A 22,069-nucleotide genomic window follows, 5' to 3' on the forward strand; every position below is an offset into this window, starting at 1 on the left:
GTGTAAGATTTGAAGAGGTGGAGACTGTGGAGTGCTTTCTAGAATAATATATTTTGAATACGATCACAACTGAATGACATTCTCTTTAATTTATACTTTAACTCTATTGGTGATTTTTCTCTTTAGGCACTTGAGAAATGAAAATATTTTCTTTCGGTTATATTTACAACTTAATAAATACCAGTTATATAGATAGATGGTCGGCTCTAAGAACATCTTATGTTAACCTCTGTTATATTGCTTCAAATATAGGACACATAAAAAGTGGTTGCAAAATGAATGCCTATTGTTCAGAATTAATAAGACATTTGCCCCCCTTTATCTTTTTTTCCTCACCTGCTTTAACTGAAAATGGCTTTTCCAATAGAAATATTGTTTGTTTCCAGTGTGTTTTGGTGCTCTGGGGGCCCGTAGAGAACAAGACCTGCATTGGTAGAGTTCAAAAGTATCTGATGAAGTACAAGGTTTTTAATATCATGGTACATTAATCTACTACATCAAATACAAGCTCCAATTGCTTACAACAGCAAAATGCTTATGATCAAACACCTTGGGGCACAAAAATAAAATACAATGTATTTCACATAATTAATTCTTATGAGACAACTCAAGATACTTACTCTCTTGTGGCAATTCTTCTCAAAATATATATCAAAGTAGCCAGCAATTGCCTGTTAAAAAAAGAAAAGGAACATAAATAATTATCAATCTAATTACATGACATAATTACTCAGTCATTTAAACATGGCAAATAAGAAACCCTTTCAAAGACTAGACACCTCTTAAACTTATGGCAGGTCACTATTTATCCTGGAAAAGATGTTGTAAGCAAAAGTAAGTAATATAATTTGGCTTTTCCTCACAGAAAGTATATAATAATAAGGATAATAAGGCTAATCAATATGTCTTATTGGGAAAAATGATCATGGTAGACTACTGAAAGGTGAGAAACTACATGGAGACAGGATGAGCCGGCCTCTAGCTGATCCAGACTCTCCCACTCAGATGCTGCCATGCGAGTTAAGCCGTCTTGGACCTTCCAGCTCTAGTCAAGTCTCCAGGCCTCCAGACAACTGTAGCAGCATAAAAGACCCCAAGAGAGACCAGCAGAAGAACTATTAGATACGTCCAGTCCAGACTACAGAATCAGAAACAAATCTAAATGACTGTGACTTCAAGGAATTAAGTTTTGGGGTGGTTTGTTACACAGCAATAAATAACTAAAACATATTCTTTTATACAAAGACAGCTTATTTAATTTCTTCTGATATCATACGTCCAATTTTAAAGCAAAACATTATGAATATTTTTGCGATGAGGTCAATGGAATATTTAAATGTTAATTTTTTCTAAAAATAAAATAGAAATCATTTTATCAATAAAAGTGCTCAAACAGAAAATACGTTTAAGCAATACCCAAAGGAGAAACTCTGAAGTAACTCTAAGGGTTACTGTGATAGCACAAAAAAGTCTCTAAAAGAAATTAACATATTCAGATGAATACATAATTTTCATATTTTTTGTTGTTTTTTTTATATTTAAGTGATACCATTCCTCTTTCTTTCACTAATGGGATTGGCTTGACTTAATCTATTTTTAAAACTGGCATTAAATAAAGCTTATAGAGTATTAAAAACAGGACACTGATTATTGAAAAATCACTATAAAGCTAATTGGTGTACTCTACTGCTTTTGTTGAGAATGTGAAGTGTTATTGATCTGTAGGATTAATATGGATTGAATCCAAACCAAATTCAATATTTATCCTTGAGGTTCATTACACTTTAGATACCAAGAGAGAATCAAAATACTATTTATAATTCTGTCACATAGAATTACAAAGCAATGTAGTACTCAGCTAGAGGTTATTATAGAAAACCATGTAGGTAATAAGAACATTTCTAAGACATAACTTTTTTCAGTTGATTTCCTGATACCTCTCCATTGACAATTTAACTGTTTTCTTAAATTTATTCCTCTATGTCTATCTTGTTCACTACTATATCCTTAGTGCCCAAGCAGTGCCTGGCCCATTGTGCACAATATTTGCTGAGTGCGTTATGATAAACAATTCTACTACAGTACTTATTATACTATGTTTTAGTTAGTTTGCAGATTGCAACTTATTTATGACAAAGCCTATGTGTAATTTATATTTCTATGCCCTTTACTCAACATAAGTCTGTTATATAGCAGGTTCTCCATAAATTTTAGTTAACCTTTTTAGTCTTCAGTTTCTTAAATATAGCTAGCCTTATTACATAGTCAGTACATTTTATTAAATAATTGAATGTCTAACCTTAGATGGAACTAATAATTATCAACTCAAAAAAATGGAGAGTGTGGGACAAATATGAGGAGAGAGCTAGAGAAGAGGATCCCCTAATTCCATGTATGAAGTTGCACAGCCTAACCCTGAACTATACAGCTCAGGTTGGATCCAAACCAAAATAACAAGGGCTGAGGGAACTGAACTAAAACCTGAATCACTGGCACAAGTCTCAGGATTAATCCCTGAAAAAAACGTCTGTGGGGAAAACCCAGACCACAAGTAGAGGCTTAGAGAACTAAACTGAGATTTGAAAAACCTGTACAAGTCTCAGACTAATTCCTAAAGTACATATGTGCAGAAGAGACCCAAAATAGTATAGCAAATGCTTGGAGAATGAAACTGAGATTTGAACCACTGTCTGTCCAGGCACTGTTGACAGAGCTTATGTTCTGAATTTAACTGGGCTGACTGCCTGCTACCATCAACATTCTCCAGACAATTGTAAAACAACTAAAAATCCACACAACATAGCATGCACAACATCTAGAATATAATCCAAAATTACTCAACACACAAAGAACCAGGAAAATGTAATCAACTCTCAAGAGAAAAGACAATCAACAGATGCCAACTCTCAGATGACTCAGATGATGGTACTATCAGACAAGACATTAAAGCAGAAATTATAACTATGCTGGTATGAGGTAATAGAAAGTAGGTACGTAATAGAAAACACATTGAAACAAAAGATAGGAATTCTCAGTAGAGAAACAGAAACTATAAAAAAAGAACCAAATGGAAATTTTAGAAATGAAAAATACAATAACTGAAACAAAAAACTCCCTGCGCTGAACTGCAGAATGGCAATAACAAAGAAAAAAAAGCAGTGAATTTGAAGGTATATCAATCGAAATTATCTAATTTGAAAAACCAGGGGGAAAAGATTGAAATAAAATCCACAGAGCCTCAGGGACCTGTGAATCTAACATACATGTCATTGGAGGTCAAGATCAAAAGGAAAACTCTACTGGAGCAGGAAAAAAAACCTTTCGAAATTCTATATCCAGCAAAAATGTCCTTCAGGAATAAAGGTAAAATAAAGACATTTTTAAGTGAAGAAAAACTAAAATAATTCATTGCCAATGGACTTTTCAGAAGACATTTTAAAGTTCTTCAGGCTGATGGGCAATAATAAATACTAGAAGGAAACCTGAAACATCAAAGATAAGAATAGAAATGATAAAGAGTTGGGTAAACATAAAAACTACATTTTCCCTCTGAATTCCTTTATAATACTTATGACTGTTTAAGGCAAAAATTATAACATCATCTGGTGGGATTTTCAATGTATGCCTATGTAATCATAAAGATCAGTGTAGGGAGAGGTAAGGCAGGAGGGTGAAAGAGTGAAATTCCACCAATATATCCAAGTATTTATAAAATTCGGAATTGAAGAAGGTTTCGTAAGTACCACACACAAGGCAGAAACTTAATATAAGGGAAATTAAACATTTTAGTATCAAAATTAAAAGGCAACAAATCTGAGATTACCGGGGTGCCAAAAAAATGTATACACATGACTTGTATTCATCTTTTATCTGTATATATTATTACAATTTTAATAGTTTTTTCCTTTGTTAAAATGTGTGTACATCTTTTTTTGACACCCTCTGTATTTAAGATATATGTAAAACAAAAGGTCACTTGTTCTCTGCACATTGAACTACTACAAATTAGTAAGAACACAATATGTCAAAAGAAATTAAGAAAAGACAAAGCAGAAAATTTATAAAAGAAAAATGAAATGATTAATAATAAGCATTTGAAAAAAAATGTTTGACCTAATTAGGGAAAAAAAAGTAAATTAAAACAACCAGATACAATTTTCCTTGATCATGTTGGAGAAAACATTTTTAAAATTATAATATCCACAGTTTAGTAAGAAATGTGGCATTCATGTTGGGAAAATAAACTAAAATAACCTTTTTCCAGGGAAATTAACAATACATATTAATGGACAAAACATTTGTATAAAGAAGAAGTCAGACACAAAATAGTACACATATATGATTCCACTTATATATAGAAAATTCCAAAACAGCAAAACTTGGTTGTAAGCCAGTACAGTAGTTACCCTTGCAACAGGGGTAGAAACAGGAAGGGGTAACATGGTGAGCTCCTGGGTGGCTGGTAATACTGTTTCTTAAGCAGAGTGCTAGGTACGTGGTGGCATTCACTTTGGGCAATTTTATCAAACTATGCATATGATTTGTGCACTTTTCTGTTTTATAAATGCCTGTTATGCACTATATTAAAATGTTTACATAATGTACATACTCAGTGACCCTCAGGTGTTCTAAAAATTATCCTATGGAAGTTATTAAGTATGCTTGCAAGAATTTAGCCAGAAGATGTTAATTTTAGGCAAAGTTTTCAACAATAGGTGACCAGTTAATAAATGATAATACTAATGGGATACCACTTGGCCATCAAAAGTAATCCTGTAGATAAATATTTATTGATTTGGAAAAAATAGTTAAAATATACCATTAGATGAAAAGAATAATATGTATATTATGGGTATTATATGTATATATCTGGAAAGATATTCACCAAGCTACTGAAAGTAGATGATAGATTTGGAATATTCATATTCATTATGCCTACTTATAATTTATAATCTCATAAAAATAAAAAGCTTCTGTGATAATAGGTTATTTATAATAATACTCAAATTGAATGATCTACAGTATTTCATTGAGAGACATTCAATTCAACCATTATCTTTGCATCAGTTCCCTTAATGAATCCCTAAAATCACTCATCTCTGTAACCCCAATGGCTAAGGCAGTGTCTAATATGTAAGAGAAACTACACTAATTTGAAAAGAAAAAATGTATCCCCAAATATAGTATTTCTAACAAAAACAATATTTTCCAGTAAAAGAGATTAGCAAATGCAAAGTGAGAGAAAGTAGAGGAGAAAAGATCTAAATGGAATAGTCACAGTAATAAGAAATTGCCAAACTATATGACAACATTAAGAGGACTTCTAAAGGTTTTAGTAAGTGGGTTTCATGGAGAGGGGTTTACTTTATAAGTATTCTTTAAGGTACACATATGTTTTATGTACTACTCCTTATAGTCTATGTTCAAAAAAAAAAAAAAAAAGTAAAAGAAACCCTAATAAGCTAACAAACCTTTTTGTAAAAACAACAAATTCAGGTTTAAAAGAAGTTCTTATAACATTATCAGAAAATGTGACCTGAGTCTGAAATGTGTAACATACATGAAGTTAAACATCATATAGTTAGTCTGGTAAAAAACAGACTGGCATATTAATATGGTAGAACAATTATAGAATTTATAATTATAGGTATTAATAACTATAGTTCTTAAAGATGAGGAACGGCTGATACATGAGTTTACAACAAAATTAAAACATAAACATAAAAATATTTTAGACTACAAAGATATTTTAGAACTCTTCCAATCCTCAAATCCAACTATCTACGAAATTTACTTAAAAAATCAAAGAAAAAACTAACCCTCTCGCAGACCCCCAAAAATAAAGTAAAAAAAAAAAATACTGGGTAGTCTGGGGTAACCAAGTAACAGTTTATAAGCCTCAAGGCAAATAAATAAAATAGAAAAGAAAAATCAAACTGAAAGATGTAATTAATTTTTATTCCAAGTCAGCAGGGGTGTATGACAAAGATAAATCTAAAATCACATCTATTTTATAGTTCTCTTTGAAATGCATTATAGTATCAACTCCTCATGCAGATTTACCTTCTTAATGACATTTGGTTGAGGGTAATATTAAAATCAGTTCCACAGCACACATAAGCAGAAGCATGAGAAGACATCAGGAAGAAATTCACCTGGGATTAAAAATTATGTGCAGATAATCTACTCATCAGATAGTTAGCATTCACATAACTGAGAAAGTGGAAGACACTTGCCCTGAAACACCAAAGGGAATTTCTGGTTTAAAAACAGGTATTTACTCTCCAACACAAGCAAGGCCTAGAATGCCACTGAAAGGGAAAAGGCTTTTTTTTGTTTTGTTTTTTTTTTTTTGCTCTGTAAGTGATCCTTAATAATTAAAACAGACATTAAAAAGAAGACAGAAAAAAAACTTAAACTTGAAACATCGTCATATAAACCAAATATGTCAGCTGATTTGGGGACAAAACTATCTAGGTTCGTGCAGAAATAAATATGCCACTTTTTTTCAATTTTAGTTTCACAACCTTGTTACTATCACTTTAACATGTTATCGCTAGATCTTTTAAATGTTAATTTCAATGAACTTACCCTCTCTCTGTAGAAGTCATTCAAATATAAGAAAAGAACCACCACAGGAAATTGAAAATTAAAACTAATAGGCAATGGTAATAAGTAACTGGAGCACATGCTTGACACGTGCTTGAAAAAGGTCAGATATGTTAGAAGGCCTGACCACAGAATAAATTCCTCTTTTGTTCCACATATACTGGGGGAGCCAAAAAAATATATACACATGACTTGTATTCATCTTTTGTTATCAGTCTATATTGAGTATTACAAATTTAATACAGTTTCTGCCTTTCTTAAAATGTGTATACATATTTTTGGCACCTTCTGCTCTTGTCAGGGGCAAGCGAAGCTGCTGAGGAAAAAAATAAGCACTAAAACCAAATATCTATAGGAGCTGAGTCAATCTGCAAAGGCAAGGTCACAATTAAATAAACAAAATGTCACTGAATTATACCAGTCAGAAAAATTTTAGTTATAATGTCCCTTAGACTGAGAGAAGGGAAAATGAGTGGTAATTAAGAACGACGACAACAATGATGATGACAGAAGAAAACAATGAAAGAAAAATACATTTACATACAGTAAATTTCTGGGATAGTATGATCATGCTTGTAATTTGGTAAGAATCCTTCACAATAACTTTGAAGTACAGAGAAAAATAATACAGGCATATAGCTTTGTTGTGCATCTTAAATATTCTTAAAAATTAGAATACAGTTTTAGAATGAGCTGTTCGTGGCTTTGTGGATTTCAGAAAACAAACAAACAAACAAACAGCATTTGTAAATGGAATCATTTAAAAATCTGTTTGAAGCCATATTTTGCTTGTTTATCCCATACACATAAAGGTAGATGCAATTCATTTTACACTTGCTCATTGAAGAACAACGACTTGAAATAAAAATGAATTACTTTCTCATGTATTTTGTTGTGATGCATATTTCTTTAAAGAGGACACATAATGTGTGTATGTAACAGGATGGTTGCCAATGAAATAAGATCAGACTAGACCTTATGAGGAAGAAGGAAATTAAAAATTATCATTATCACTATCACCTGCAGGGAGTAATTTATCATTTCTGTTCTTCATTGGTATCATGTTCCAACAGCGTGTGGTTACAGCAGATACAATTAGGCAGCTGTCCACAGAAGTAGGAGGATAATGTGCTTTTGATGGAGTTTATCCAAGCATGGAGATAGACTGCTTGTAATCCATGCAGCAGAATTACTATAACAAAAATACAATTCATGTTGTTGTTGGAGTTTTTCTTTCAAAATTTTAATATAGCGCTCAAAAGCCAACTGATGAGTCTAAAGCAAGTAAAGAAAGAGTAAGAAGATAATGCATAAAAATGATTTTTATAGTTTATATCACTGTATATAAATCAACCAGATGAAAATACAAACAAAAGCCATAAAAGCTGCTGCATAAAGAACATGGATTTTACTAGTGGTAACTGGTATTTAAACTAAGAAAACATAATAACAATATGAAAATTACATATTATGATTTTTCTCCCAATATTAACTATACCTTAAATTATGGGCTCTTCCTTCTTCAATTAATTTTCTATTTTATCCCAAGAGAAAACCTGCATCTTTTCTTTCTTTCATGATTCCTCTAGGGAACAATACACATTAAGTGCCACATACTTCTCAAGGGATATTGTCAAATTGACTAGTTTAGAAATAGACCAAGCAATATAAGAGGTAGCGAAACAGACAATACGTCTAAAAATATTTTAAAAGGTACTTGTACTGAAAAACTCAATATAATTAACTTTTGATCTACTTGAAATAATCCATATTACAACTGATTTTTTAAAATTTACATAGATTGCTCCCTTGTAATTTCAAAATTGTTTATTATTGTGATTTTAGGAGGCAGAAGGGGTTACCTCTTCAGTGCCTAAAACATACGATAATACTTTGAATTCTGACATTTGATAAACTGATACTTTACATGCCCTAACTGCTCTACATTTCTTCCTGGCTATACACACAAGGTATTGTTTTACACATTCAATATTCATTAAGATTTACCAAAATTTTCATTTTTAAACACTTTTTAAAGTATAATGTACATGCAGAGATTTTACACGTAAGTGTATATATATCATGATGAATTTTCAAACAGAATACAGCTGTGAAACCCACATTCAGATCAAGAAATAGAACATCCAGCACCCCAGTAATCCCCCTTATGCACCTAGCTAACTAACCCTAGGTACCTCCACCCCACAGGGTATCTACTATTCTGGTTTCCCTTTTTACCCAGCTTTATTGAGATGTACTTGACATATAACATTGTGTAAATTTAAGGTGTGCTATGTGTTGATCTGATACTTACATATTGCAAAGTGATTAACACCATAGTGTTAGTCAACACCACCATCACATCACATAGTTATTAGATTTTTTGTAGTGAGAACACTTAAGATCTATGCTCTTAGCAACTTGCAAGTATATAATACAATATTATTAACTATAATCACCATAATATACATCGAATCCCCAGAACTTATTCAACTTACACCTAGAAGTTTGTACCCTTTGACCATCTCCCATTTCCCCCAGCCACTGGTAACCACCATTTTACTCTGTTTCTCTGAGTTTGGCTTTTTTAGATTCCACATATAAATGATATCATACAGTATTTGTCTTTCTTTGTCTGCTTTATTTCACTTATAATGCCTTCAAGGTCCATCCTTGGCTGGATTTCCTTCTTTTTATGGCTGAATAATATTCCATTGTATATACATCATATCCCCTTTGTCAATTCATCAGTTGATGGACACTTAAGTCATCTCCATATCTTGGCTATTATGGATTTCCTTGTTTTCTGACTCTTGGCTTGGTAATGCTTTAATTTCTCTCTCTGATACCTTCAAACAGATAGTATTTTACCTTTTTTCAGCTCTTATAATTGTTCTCAGCTAAAGCGTCACTACATTTTATGTAGTCCACCACTACAGGAGCCAGATTCTACACTGCACTGTTTTTTCCTACCTAAGCCCAGCTGCCTCTTAACACTCTCCCCAATTCTCTAAACTAGCTTCTTCTTACTTGTTGTGTCTCAGTTTAAATGTTACTTCCTCTGGGCAGCCTTCCCTAATCGCACAGAAGAGATTCTAATACATCCATTAAATGTTCCTATACTCTCTGTAATAGCACTTGCCATACTCACAATGCTTTTTGTTCAATATCTTTTGTTCAGTTGTAGATCCCTATAGGCCCTGAAGGGCAGTCTTACCATGTCTGTGTTCATATCCATATTCTCACTGCCTAAGCACAATGCTTGGGCATTCTACCTAAACAGTGAAAACAACTGTGTAGTTACAAAGGCATGAAATAGCCTGGGATGTTCAGGGAGTACAGGAAGTTAATAAAGATATGTTAATCGAGTGAACAAATAAATAAATGATGAAGTGATATAGCATGCTCAAAAGAAAACCATGATGCTTTACTTCTCTTATAATGTCTTATTTTTTCATTCAAAACTGATATTAGATGTCAACTAGTTTACAAAAACACTCCCTGATGTCTGTATCAGCAACCATTAATCATTTCCCTCTAATTTAGTGCATTCAATACTAGAAAAGTTTTCTGGAAGAAGCCATGCCTAAGGTAAAAAATTAAATATGAACAGGATTATCACGGAGTGAGTAAGACTGTGTCAGGCCAAGGGTATCTCTTATATGACTCTACTATTAAATTCTATTATACAGCACCATATTATAATGATCTATTTATATGTTGGCCTCTCTTACTAAACCAAGGTCTCTGGGGTCAGAGACAACTTTTGTTGTATTCACAGTGCCTCACACTGAAGCTAACACACAGTACTAGTATTCAATACCTGTTGCTTAAATAAAAGTCATCTTGAAAACTATTTTTTTTCCTGTGATTGCCACTTAAAAACTCTTGCAGTGCACTGCTTCTCTGGATTTCGACCTCCTACTGCTGCCCCACACATCATCAGTTTCCCACTGCTCAATATCAGTGCTCACTGTTTCCTTATATTCCATTTTGTATGCTGCTTTCCAAAGTTCCCTAAAAAGTATCCACATCAGGGCTCTACTGGCCCATCCAGTTACTCAAATCGCAGAAAATACTATCAGTAATAAGTAAACATTATATTTTTAAGACAAAATAGCAGATATATTGAATTTAAAAATCAAGGCAGAATAAAAAAACTAATTCTGCAATTGCCGCAGAGGTTTAAAAATGAAAACTCTTAAAATTCAGTTTTGTGGTTAGGTGATCAAGCTCTACTAAATACTACTTGTTTTTACAAGCCTTTAAAAGTATAAATTAAGAGGTGGAACACTGAAAGAAACTCTAACAGACAAGAAGAAGGGGGCAGGAAGAAGATAGATAAACTTACTTTCTGCAAATGAACAGGATTTCTTTCCTCTTCTGAAAAGTGAGGTAAAAAGATGGCTACTACCTCCCGACCTGAGCCCTTCTAAAAAGTATCTAACATCTGGGGTAAGAACTAAAAATCTGGTAGCATTACGGTTCTCAAAGAGTAATTATACTAGTTATCATAAGTTCTGGCTTTATATTTGTAATTTTGGGGTTTTTGTTTATGTTTATTTGTAATCTCTGCACACTGCTGAGTGAGATAATGATTTATATCTCTGGAGGCTCAGGACTCAGTCTGGCCCATCCCATATCCATGGGGTTGAATGCTGAATGAATGAATAAGGATGAGAAAAGACAAATCAGATTGAACACTGTAGTGCAGCTTTTGGGGACAGCCAGCACACATCACTTGTTAAAGAAAAAGGCATTCTGTAATAGTAGTGCCACTTGTCTTAGTGATCTAGAAATTAAAAACGTGAATCTGCAAAACTGTACAGAAAGGAAGTGATTTTGCTTTGAGAAGCAGCTGATTTGCATGAATGCAGCATGTTGAAAGAAGGTCTCATTTCTCTACTACATTAGCTATTCAGGTATTCGAATAGGTCAAAAGTTTTCATTGCGTACCCTGGCCTATAAAGAAACTGGTCCTTCTTCATAGACCAGCGGTACTTACAGCTAAATCAGTTATGCTTATTCAATCCTGATGGAATAAGTAAATCCACCTATGAAATCACACAATCCTAAATCCCCACAAGCAAATGGATAAGTTAAAAATCAAATTTAAACAACCTTTTCTTTAAAAAAGCAGCAAGATAGGAAAGTGAATGGTAATATTAACTAGATCGCTTTATGAGCATTTTCTATGTGCCAGGCAGAGTGGTAAATGCTTTCATGTATTATCTAATTTAGCACTCAAAATAATCCCTAGGAGGTAGGTACTCGTGTTACCTACTTTTCACTTTTCAGATAAAAAGTTTGAAGCTTGGAGAAATTAGATACCTCTTCTAACGTTACACTGGTAAACTCAGCCCACTGGATTTAACGCTGAAGCTTTTAACCATAGTGCTACATTACCCACTCTTTAAGCTTTCCTCTTTGATTTTAATAATTTTCAAAAAACGCCCTTCTATTGCAAGAATTGTCCTTTTCTCATTTAGTCTCCAGAAAAGAGAAAGATGGGCTGATTCTGGTAACTATTAAGTTCTGAGCCATCTGGTATATGTAGCAAAACTTTATTTTTCCAATTTTTGACTCATCTTTCCCTAAGGACTGTGAATACATACATATACATCAGATGTCTGCAGACATTCGGTGCTTTGGGATTTTTAGAAGAACTGAATGCCAATATTCATGATGGTTTTTGCCAGAGCATAAGTTAAAGGGAATCTGAACTGGAACTTCCTTATAGGTCACTACACCAGGGAAAACTGCCTGAATCAAAGAGGAAAATACCTGGTCAAACTCATTTATTATCACAACCTAATAATTCTAATTGGCAGCCTTTGAGATAAGTCTAGGGAGAACTCCCCTGACATCTCTAATCAAGAGTCTACTCTTATTGATTATTTGATAAATAAACCATTTTTATGCTTATTGCTGTGCTTAAGTATTTCAGTCCTGCCTGAGTGTGATTATTTCTCTCATAAATCTATTGTGACCCTTGGCATTGCTGATTTCAAGCATAACTCTATACCTATCTAGAATTAAATTATGATTGTAATGTAGCTTAAGAATTTCAACATTCCACCCAAACATGTATTTTAAACAATTTGATGTTCAAGTCCTTTTATAATATAACTAAATCGGAGACTTCAGGATCAATGTTAATGAATTTTAAAACTGCAGATTCAGAGGCCTTATTTACAGCATGGCTTTCAAAAGAGCATCAAGCATAGGGATCTCTATCCACTCTAAGGACAAGGTATTTTACTCAACTTCAAGGTTCCTCATTTTGTGGACTTTTGCATGATGAGTAGGTTTAAATAACAGTTTAATATTACAGTTGATTCTTCCCACTATTCTACTCAGTGAACACATATCTCAAAGTTAGTATCAGGTGGGAAACATATTCTTTAAAATTAATGTTTTTCTTAATGGTATGTTTCCAAGGAGAAAGTACAAAAGCAGACAGGAAGGCAACTAAACACAGAAAACGGGTTGAGAAAATCCAGGTTTTAAAAAGGCTAAAATCGGGTGGGCCAGGTGGCTCAGTTAGTTAAGACCACCAGCTCTGAGCAACAGGGTTGCTCGTTCGATTCCCACATGGGCCAGTGAGCTGCGCCCGAGCTGAGCTGCCGCTGAGCTGCCAATAGGTGGCAGGATGGCTCAGCTGGTGAGAGCATGTGCTCCTAACAACAAGGTTTCTGGTTCGACTCCCGCATGGGATGGTGGGATATGCCCACCTGCAACTAAGATTGAACACGGCACCTTGAGCTGAGTGGCCACGAGCTGCCAACAGGCGGCCGGATGGCAACTGGACTTGGGAGCTGAGCTTGCTGTGCCCTCTACAACTAAGACTGAAGGGCAACAACTTGGCTGTTTCCCTTCCCCAGTTCCCCAAGACTGTTCCCGTCCCCCGATTCCCCAATTTAAAAAAAAAAAAAGGCTAAAATCCTCTGGGGTCCAGTTGAAAAGGCTAGACTCTCTTTGGTTGGGAAAACATGAAAGATAAAAGGAGATTAAGTATAAGTGTCCAAAATTTGGAGGCAATGTATGGGGTATATGTAAACTTCAATCAAATCTGAAAAATATAAGCATTAGATAAAATCTACTTGAATATGAGACAAAACATCCTTTTATAGTAAAGTAATATATTACATAGAAGAAAAGTCACATAATGGAAAAATCTCTGATAATCAAAATTACTCTGCAAAATCCCTTTAATGAGGTTTTGAAGTGGAGACTAATATAAACCATCCCTCAATAAGTCCGATACAACCAGTTCTTCTGGTAATGGCACAAATCACCATTTCTTTGGCTAGGCTCCAGATGAAGTAGATGGCTTATAATAGAGTGCCATGTTGTATTAAAAATATATACTTTTAGAGACAAGAATCACATGCAGTCAAACAAAATGCTCCTATTACAGAAATACTTGGAAGCTGATAATAACTGAAGAAGTAGCAGATGTGTGTTCCATCTCATGCTCATTTTGGGGCACATGTTCACTAAATAAAATGGGAAGTAGAATCAACTACACTATTTAGATCATTATTTCTCTCACAGACTCTTTTTCTTTTTTTATTATGTGAATAGTTGCATTAAGTTGTATTTTCACATGATGCTACTCCATTGGATTTGCTTTTTAATAAACAGCTTTTAGAGTCCATTAACCTCAAGAAGTAGCACAGGTTAAACAATACATCCTAGTTCAAGAGTGATTTATGTAATTTTATGATTACCTAAAATGCTTTGTTAAACTGTATCAGCTTATTTGGGGGATATTTTAAAAACATCCTTCTACAAAGCATTCTTTAATTCTACTCTCATGTATCATACCTGGATCAAATACAGGGTTGTCAGAAAAGTCATGATGCATTATTGCAACGAAAAACATAGAAAAATACATCATGACGTTTCCAACAACCCAATATATCACAAGTCTGACTTGACAAGACAGGCCACAGAAGAATATCCCAATTCCTTTCTGGATATCACTACTTGCATATCTCACAGGCATTTCAAATTCAACATGTTAATAATTGAGCTTCTGATCCTCACCTCTAAACCTGTTCTTCCTCTAGTTTTGCCTTATAAGATAGTATCATCATTCTTCAAACTGGAGTCACCACTGTTAACTCTTTCCCTCATCCCCTATTACCTGTTCCACCTTCAAGTCCTATCAATTTTTCCTTCTAAATAGGTCTTGAGTATGTCCACTTTTTTCTACCTCCACTAAAATTACCTTTGTGCAAGTCACTGCCATTTCTTACTTGAGGTACTAAAATAGCCTACCAATTGGCCTCTCACATCCACTCTGGTCTCCTATTTGTTCCCCATATTCCAGCCATGATCTTTCCAAAGTGCCCTTCAGACCATATCACTCTGTTTAATAAACTTCAATTATTTCCCACTGGTCCAAGGAAAAGACCAAATAGCACAAGGTGCTAAATGATCTGGACAGCTCTCCACCTTCTTTAAACACTATGGTCTACTTGTTCCAGTCATGCTGGACTTCTTTCGCTTCCTTTTACTCATCCAGCTTCTGACCACTACATGTCCTTTTAAAAAAAAAAATTGGGGAATTGGGGGAGGGAAACAGTGTTGGGGAATTAGGGAGGGGGACCAACCAAGTTGTTGTTCTTCATTCTTAGTTGTGGAGGGCGCCAGTCGCCATCTGGCTGCCCATCGGCAGTTCATGGCCTCTAAGCTGAAGGTGCTGTGTTACAATCTTAGTTGCAGGTGGGCGTAGCCACCATCCCATGCGGGAGTCGAACCAGCAGCCTTGTTAAGAGCACATGCTCTATCCACTGAACCATCCAGGTGGCAGCTCAGCTCAAGGTGCCTAGTTTGGTCTTAGTTGCGGGCGGGCGTAGTCCACCATGCCACAGGCAGTCTTGTTGTTAGGAGCACGTTCTCTCACCAGCTGAGCCTTCCTGCCACCTTTTGGCAGCTCAGCTTGTGCACAGCATCACTGGCACATGTGGGAATCAAACTGACGGCCCTGTTGCTCAGAGTTCGTGTTCTTAAGTTAACTCTTAACCAACTGAGCCTCTCGGCCAGCCCTTGGTTTGTTTTTGATGAATCTTTTAAATGAAATACCACGTAAAAAAATAGAGATACTCTCTTTTAGCCAATGTGAGAATCACTGTATATATTTTTAAATATTTTATTGAAGTATACAAGTATAAAATACACAGCACACATATAAAAGTGAACAAATCACTGGGAAACAGCTCAGTGAACTTTTACAAAATGAACAGACTCAATTACTATGCAGATCAAGACACAAACCACTCCTAAGACCCCAGAACCTTTATTATCCACCTTCCAATGATTAACTCCTCCTGCAAAATGTAACCATTATTCTGGTATTTATCACAAAACATTAGTTTAGCTTGTTTTGAAAATTTAAATACTGAATCTTTTCTGTATCTTTTTTTTTTTTTTGCTTTTTTTCATGAACATTCTGTTCATAGAATTCATTCATGTTGTAGTGTACAGTGAAGATGGTCTTTTTACATTGGGGTACACTACTCTAAAAATATACCATTTTATTTATTTACTCTACTATTAATGAACGTTTAGCTTGTTTCCAATTTGGGGCTATAATGAAGAATGCTGCAATGGGCATCTTAGTACATGTCTTTTTGGTGAATATGAACACATTTCTGTAAAGACTTATAAATGAGATGGTTAAGCCATAGGGTAAGCATGTGTTCAGCATTGGTAGCTATAGCAGGTAGCTGATTGTATAGAAACAACTTGGCTCAGTACCTTTGCCTCATCACTCCTGCATTTTCTTAGAATACTGTCACTGTGTGATTCTTTAAAAATATTCAATTATGAAAAATTTCTAACACATACACAATTATAGAACCTCTGAGTACCCATAACCTATATTCAACAGTTACCAGTATTTGTCACATTTACTTCATGTAGTCTCCCTATGCCCCCCGCTTTTTGCTGAACCATTTTAAAGCAAATGCATAACATCATGTCATTTCTTCTCTACATATTTCAGTTTACAGCTCTAAAAAGTATGGGTATTTTCTCATGTAACTACAATGCTTTTAACACATGCAGTCAAATTTTCAGTAATTCTTTGGTTCATCTAACGTTCATAATGAACTTTAATATGTTTCCCCATTAATGCCTTTGTGAATAGAAGAACTGTTTGGCTTGTTCCTATATTCCCAATATGCTGCTTGTAGCGTATAATACTACTTAGAAAAGAGTTCCAGGGGAAAAAATGAAGCAATTTAAGTATTTCACCACCATCTAAGCCTAACTATAAAGGTTCAGATTTCAGAGAAAAGTGGAAAATACAGGACAATGCTCTAGGTCATATGGTCAATCATAAAAGGAGAAACCTAAAACTGACCGTACAGGTGGAATCACATAATTAGAAATGCTCCCTCCCCCACAAGACATAAAATTTACTTAATGAAGTCTGTTAAAATATATACCAGATGTCCCACTAAAATCTATGATGCAAGTTCAAGACAAGTCTTACTATTTCTAAGCAGCACAGATGTGTTTTAATAATTAGTTTCTTTAGCTGATTAGCTTTGCAAGGTCAAAATTAGGTCAATTTACACCCACGAGTACTAAGAACTGATTTAACACCCAAGAATGGGTTTGGAATTGGTAGGTTTCTACCATCAGAGATTTTCCAAAAGCCTTGAAAGAAGATTTAAAGAACACTATTGCGAAGAAATGGGCCCATCTTGATTTTTTTCTTAAGCCATTAGAAAAATATAAAGCTTAATTAAAAAGTAAAATGAAAACAAAAAGTACTATGAGTAAGGAATCACTAAAGTTTGGATTGTAAACATTTAAAGTTTCTTTTAATAACACCTACATTAGCCTTACAAAACCATAAGTCAAGGACTTGTTTTGATTCCATCCAAAGCTAAATATTGGTGCCTCTTATCTTTCGACCATTTATCAAGTATAGCGTTAAAAAAAAAGAAAAAGAATAAAGGAAAACACCAAAACGAGAATTGGGAGATAACATATAATTTATTTCAGGTTCACTAACTTGTTTATTTTTATTTACTTTTCCTAACTTTAAAAAAGTCCTGGGGCCGGCCAAGTGGCTCAGTTGGTTAAGAGCGCGAGCTCTGAGAAACAGGGTCACTGGTTCGATTCTCACATGGGCCAGTGAGCTGCGCCCGAGCTGAGTTTCCGCTGAGCTGCCAACAGGTGGCAGGATGGCTCAGCTGGTGAGAGCACATGCTCCTAACAACAAGGCTGCCAGTTCGATTCCCGCTTGGGATGGTGAGTTTCGCCAACCTGCAACTAAGATTGAATACGGCACCTTGAGGTGAGCGGCCACAAGCTGCTGATGGGTGGCCGGATGGCGACTGGACTTGGAGCTGAGCTAGCTGCACCCTCCACAACTAAGACTGAAGAACAACAACTTGGCTATTCCCCTTCCCCAATTCGCCAACACTGTTCCCCTTTCCCAATTCCCCAATAAAATCTAAAAAGTCCTAAATATGTAGTTTCAGATTTATTTTCCAGATTGAACTTTTAAAAACAATGCACTCAGGGGCTTCTGTTTCTAGTTAGGATGCAGAGGTCTGTAAAAGACCTTCACTCTGATGTTACAATCATATTTTTCATTAAAACCATCAAAGAGCCTTGGAAGCAAAGGAATCTAAACAAACTATTTCTAGAGAGGGATGAGCCCTTTCCAGTTTAGCAGACAGAAACAGTGGTTTTCATCACTGAGGGCATTTATCCAATTCTGGGTTCAGGTGTGGGCAAAATAGCAAAAATGCCATAAGCACAGGAATTTAGCTGGGACAGGGGAACCGAAACAATTTTTAGTGGCTAGGTCTGGGTTAGTATGGTGCACTGGAATTTAGAGGCCTAAAAGGCAGAGCTAGTCCTCTCTGCAAACCAAGAAGGTAGATGAAGCTGGTGTCTGTGCTTCAAAGCAGGAAGAGAGGTTTTCTTGCAGTGCTTAGATTCCAAAGTTAAAATCATCTGCAACCACACAGTTCACTGTCATCATTATCATGCCATTACTATTCAACCCTCTGCTATTCCAGAAACTCTGGCCTAGGAAGATGAGGTTGTTTGTTTCAGGCACCTCAAAAAAGCCTATTTATGTTAAGAACAGATTTTTCAACTAATCCTGAGATTTAATACCATCTTCTCAAGAGCAGATGACTCAACTAGATTGTTTATTCTTCAAGTTTCACTTTGAAACCCAACACTTACTTTGTCTTCCAATCTCAACTAGATAATGGACCATGCCAAATCCAGATCAGGACCTTTCCTCTCCCCTCCAACTCCTTGCTCTGCATTGAGAGCTGCTGAAAATCAGATCTCCCAAATCTCATAAAATCCTGACTTTGTCTTCTTCCCTAAACTCAGTTTTAGTTTGATGGTCTTTCCAGGAAGTTGTCAAGAGGGAGGGGCCTGATCCTATGGCTGATCTTAGACATTGGAAATTAACTTCAATGGTACAAAGCCCTGGCCAAACTCAACTCCAGGTTAGATCAAAGAATCAGCCCCTATCCTAGCTACCAAACAAGTAAGTGGAAACCCTTCTAGGAGAAGGTATTGCCTATTTTAGTATGTACTATTCTTTTATACAATGGCTAGCATAAAACATAAAATTATGAAATATGAGAACAAAAAATATGACCCATAATCAAAAGTAAAAAGCAATAAAAGTAGACCCACAGATGGCTCAGGGAATCTGCAAATAGACCTTAAAAGAATGATTACAAATATGTTAAGGAATTTATATAAAATGATTGAATAAATTTGTTAAAAAGATGAAAATGTCAAAAACTAAAAATAGAAATTCTGGAACTAAAAAAACAATATTTAAAATAAAAATGTGTATTGGCTATCTTAACAGCAGACAGAATACAGATGAAGAAAAGAACAGTGACTTAAAAAAATAGGTGAACAGAAATTATTCAAAAATGAACTTATTAAATGGCCACCATTTTTTTCAATCTTTTCATCCTTGGAAATAGAATAGGCTTCTTAATTTAAAATACAATATTTTTGGGGGGGGGTGGAGGAAAGTGAGAGGGGCAAAGTTTTTTTTCTTCCTCATGGAATACTGGGTGTAAAACTTAACGACCAACTATAATTTTTCCTCCAGAAAATACCTCTCTTCTGTGCTTTCAGTCCTAGACCACTCTGTCTGTATTTCTATATTCATACTGAACTGTTCTTAGCACCTGTGTCACTTAAGTGACTTTTCAAGACAGAGAACCGGTGTTGTAGTTTCCTTCCTTTTCTTTTTGTTTTTCCTTTCTTTTCTCTTTTCTGTGTTCACAGATTTCAAACAAGCACCTAGCACACAGTAAGCATTTAATATTTGTTTAACAAACTGAAATATCTGGTAATATAAATTTTATATTAATATAAAGATTTTAAGTTATGATAAAAAATTAAATAACTTTCAAATGCCACTGTACTTGTATTTATGTACTTTGATGAAACCCAAAATAAAAGACTTTATTGTAAAAAGTTTGTAAATACAAATATAAAAAGTCTGCTGCTCACAAGGTATATAAATGTCTCATCACTGTTGTATACATGAAACTAATATATTATGTTAACTGTAATTGAAAAATAAATTTTAAAAAAGTTTTAGTAAACAAAAGTCTGCTGTTTTTTTTTTTTTGCTGCTTTTTTATTTAATCCACTGGTTCATCTTTAACTTAATAACTGTAGTAAAAGAAAAATGCCTAGCAAAAATAACATGCTTTGTTAAATATGGTTTAAAAACATATTAATGAAAGTATATACAAACTAAATATTGCTGTACCAGTCATTATTCCAGTGCATGCTATTAGAGAAGTGGAATAAAAGAAAATATAATGCTGAAATTAAGATATAAAAGTTACTGCTTTAAGAGATGATGTATCAAATAAAATCTTTACATGTGAAAGATATTATTTATGTATGTGAACATGTAATCTCATAAAACCACTTTAAATACTTTCATTTTTAAAGTGACTAACTCATTTGTTTGACAAAAGGCAGTATGAAAAGTCATTTAATGTATACCTAGGATTATAAAAACGGGTGCTTGTCTATATCTTTAAGGAGCTTAAACAGACAAATGCCAACATAAATGATGCTGGAACATAAAGAGAACATTACACAATTACATAAATGATTGAAAATAAACCAGAACTCACAAGATAAAATATATTAGTTTTAAATTGTATAGCCTTAAACCATTTGCACATCTATAAATTTTCCATAAAAATAATGGACTTTATTGTTCAGTTACTGCAAGTTTAGGCATGCTGATATGACAGAAAGTCAGCTAACTAAAATTTCATACCTCATCATAAAAGCAAAAGTGATTTGACCTAAACTGTCAACATCATATAACACAGTAAAAACATACTCAAAAAATTGCTATATATGCATTACTAGTATTCATTGGAAAATTATCCTTCAACCATTATAGACAACCAAGACTTAAGTCATTTACATATAAATATCACATCATGTTAAATTGCCAAAAACATAAAGTTTGTCAATGCACAACATTAAATTAAAAATGCTGTAAAATTTCTTCTTTGGTGGGTCAGTGTGCATGTGTGTCTCTGTGTATGTTGGTGAGGAAGACTGCAAAAAAAAGATGTTTTTCTATTAAAGGTTCTAACAAACTTGTGAAAGCCATCTAAAAACACTATCAGTCTACAGCACACATGCTATTGAAATTAAATGCAAAGAGGGTGTTCTTAGCATCTTGTTACTTTGAAAAAAAATCCAATTTTCTCAAATATTTTAATTAGGCCACAAATTTGGAATCTAATTAAGAAATAAATGGTTATGCATATACTTAAAATGGGCTTAACTACTCAGAGAAATTGTCCATCTTATTTTTCAGCTATGCATTCAAGTTCCAAGCACAAGAAAAATAAATTCATATATTTGAAGGTTTGTACTTAGCAATACAAAACTGGACACTTCTTTCTTCACTCTTGTTTAAAAAAGCCACACCTCTTCCTTCCCAAAGTAACTTCCTCCATCTCTTTACCAGGCATTGTTTTTTATTTTTAGTATTTTCACTAATACTTTTGACTATATAAAGGAGAAACAAAATTCCAATTAGGCACTCACCCTTTTTAATATTTTTGCATACTAATTAGCTCCAGACAGTTGGTAGGGGAGAAGTGTAAGTAGTTGGCACCACCTCAAAGAACAAAATAGCTGGAGTAGACATAAGTAGATAGTTGGGACACACAAATAATAAAAACATACTAAAAGCATGAGGCAACAAAATCGTCTTCATTTCAGGCTCATGTTAGAGTAAGCATGCTGGGAAGGAAAGGAAATTTCTAAAAAATGTAGATGCTTAGAGCTAGCCGAGCGGCTCAGTTCCTTAAGAGCTCGCTCGAGTGTGAGCGCTGAGCAACAGGGTCACCGGTTCGATTCCCGGCCCAAGCTGAGCTGCCAAAAGGTGGCAGGA

General features: G+C 34.5%; 1 protein-coding gene across 1 annotated transcript in view; it reads right to left on the reverse strand.

Moving 5' to 3' along the window:
• PRMT3 (protein arginine methyltransferase 3) overlaps positions 1–22,069 on the reverse strand; it is a 140,131-nt gene that overhangs the window by 11,644 nt on the left and 106,418 nt on the right. Inside the window, exons 13-14 of the mRNA XM_019651357.1 lie at positions 621–671; positions 337–424 (exon numbers count right to left, since the gene is read on the reverse strand). Coding sequence (XP_019506902.1) covers positions 337–424; positions 621–671 — 139 coding nt within the window. The remainder of the gene's footprint in view (positions 1–336; positions 425–620; positions 672–22,069) is intronic.

The sequence above is a fragment of the Hipposideros armiger genome, unplaced genomic scaffold (assembly GCF_001890085.2).
Source record: "Hipposideros armiger isolate ML-2016 unplaced genomic scaffold, ASM189008v1 scaffold_159, whole genome shotgun sequence".
NCBI lineage: Eukaryota > Metazoa > Chordata > Mammalia > Chiroptera > Hipposideridae > Hipposideros > Hipposideros armiger.